At 68.0% G+C, this 2,079-nt stretch overlaps 1 protein-coding gene across 1 annotated transcript in view; it reads left to right on the top strand.

The window, feature by feature from the left end:
• Positions 1 to 2,079, top strand: part of LOC112968397 (probable carboxypeptidase X1) — a gene marked incomplete at its 3' end in the record, with an annotated part of 19,648 nt that overhangs the window by 13,903 nt on the left and 3,666 nt on the right. The window contains exons 8-10 of the mRNA XM_026070624.1: positions 311 to 434; positions 493 to 689; positions 769 to 948. Coding sequence (XP_025926409.1) covers positions 311 to 434; positions 493 to 689; positions 769 to 948 — 501 coding nt within the window. The remainder of the gene's footprint in view (positions 1 to 310; positions 435 to 492; positions 690 to 768; positions 949 to 2,079) is intronic.

Here is a 2,079-nt window from a genome sequence, read left to right as displayed (position 1 = left end):
GGCCGTGGGGCAGGGGGTCCCGCATCCCCGGGACCATCCCGGCCGTGGGGCAGAGGGTCCCGCACCCCCGGGACCATCCCGGCCATGGGGCAGGGGGTTCTGCACCCCTGGGACCCCCCCAGCCGTGGGGCAGGGGGTCCCGCACCCCTGGGACCTCCAGGCACCGCAGCGGTGATCCTGGTGGCACCACCACGGTGATCCTGGTGGCCCCCGCGGGGTGGCAGCCCCGGGGGGCAGGGGGTCCCCRCAGCCGTGGGGTGGCAGCCCGGGGTGTGGGGGGGACGATGACGCGAGCGCGTCGCCCTGGCAGCTGATGCGGCGGGTGAGCCAGGAGTGCCCCGACATCACCCGCGTCTACAGCATCGGCCGGAGCTACCTGGGCCTCAAGATGTACGTCATGGAGATCTCCGACCACCCCGGGCGCCACGAAGTGGGTAGGTGCCCGCCGGGAGGAGGGATTGCACGGCACCCACCCTCCGGCCGTGCCCGCAGGAGAGCCGGAATTTCGCTACGTGGCCGGGATGCACGGCAACGAGGTGCTGGGTCGGGAGCTGCTCCTCAACCTCATGGAATACCTGTGCCGGGAATACCGGCGGGGCAACCCGCGCGTGGTGCGCCTGGTCACCGAGACCCGCATCCACCTGCTGCCCTCCATGAACCCCGACGGCTACGAGACCGCCTACAAGCTGGTACGGACGCGGGGCGCCCCATCCGGGACCCCCTCCCTCCTTGCTCCCGGCGGCACCCGCTCATCCCGGCCCCCCGCAGGGCTCGGAGCTGGCCGGATGGGCCATGGGGCGCTGGACCTACGAGGGCATCGACCTCAACCACAACTTCGCCGACCTCAACACGGCGCTGTGGGACGCTGAGGACAACGACCTGGTGCCCGACCGGTTCCCCAACCACTACATCCCCATCCCCGAGTACTACACCTTCGCCAACGCCACGGTGAGCCCGGTGGCACCGCCGCGGTGAGCTTGGTGGCACCACCGTGGTGAGCCCGGTGGCACCACCATGGTGAGCCTGGTGGCACCATCATGGTGAGCCTGGTGGCACCACCATGGTGAGCCCGGTGGCACCGCCGCGGTGAGCTTGGTGGCACCATCATGGTGAGCCTGGTGGCACCACTGTGGTGAGCCTGGTGGCACCATCACAGTGAGCCTGGTGGCACCACCATGGTGAGCCTGGTGGCACTGCCGCGATGAGCCCGGTGGCACTGTCATGATGAGCCTGGTGGCACCACCACAGTGAGCCTGGTGGAACCACCATGATGAGCCTGATGGCACCACTGTGGTGAGCCTGGTGGCACCACCACAGTGAGCCTGGTGGCACTGTCATGATGAGCCTGGTGGCACCACCATGGTGAGCCTGGTGGCACCACCGCGGTGAGCCTGGTGGCACTGCCGCAGTGAGCCCGATGGCACTGTCATGATGAGCCCGGTGGCACCACCGCAATGAGCCTGGTGGTACTACCACGGTGAGATTGGTGGCACCACCATGGTGAGCCTGGTGGTGCTGCCACAATGAGCCTGGTGGCACCGTCGTGATGAGCCTGGTGGCACCACCGCGTGAGCCTGGTGACACCACCATGATGAGCCTGGTGGCACTGCCATGGTGAGCCTAGTGGTACCACCATGAGGAGCCTGGTGGCACCACCATGATGAGCCTGGTGGCACTGCTGCAGTGAGCCCGGTGGCACCACTGTGGTGAGCCTGGTGGCACCACCATGGTGAGCCCGGTGGCACCACTGTGGTGAGCCTGGTGGCACCACCATGGTGAGCCTGGTGGCACTGCCGCGATGAGCCCAGTGGCACTGTCATGATGAGCCTGGTGGCACCACCACAGTGAGCCTGGTGGCACCACCACGATGAGCCTGGTGGCACCACCATGGTGAGCCTGGTGGCAGCACTGTGGTGAGCCTGGTGGTACCACCATAATGAGCTTGGTGGCACCACCATGGTGAGCCTGGTGGCACTGCCACAATGAGCCTGGTGGCACCACCACGGTGAGCCCGGTGGCACCACCGCATGGGGACGCCCAGGGTTGCCCGGCGAGTGGGAGAACAACCGCGAGTCCCTG

This window comes from Apteryx rowi, unplaced genomic scaffold (genome assembly GCF_003343035.1).
Source record: "Apteryx rowi isolate R43461 unplaced genomic scaffold, aptRow1 scaffold_315, whole genome shotgun sequence".
NCBI classification, from domain to species: Eukaryota; Metazoa; Chordata; class Aves; order Apterygiformes; family Apterygidae; genus Apteryx; species Apteryx rowi.
This window is presented reverse-complemented; position numbering and strand designations above follow the sequence as displayed.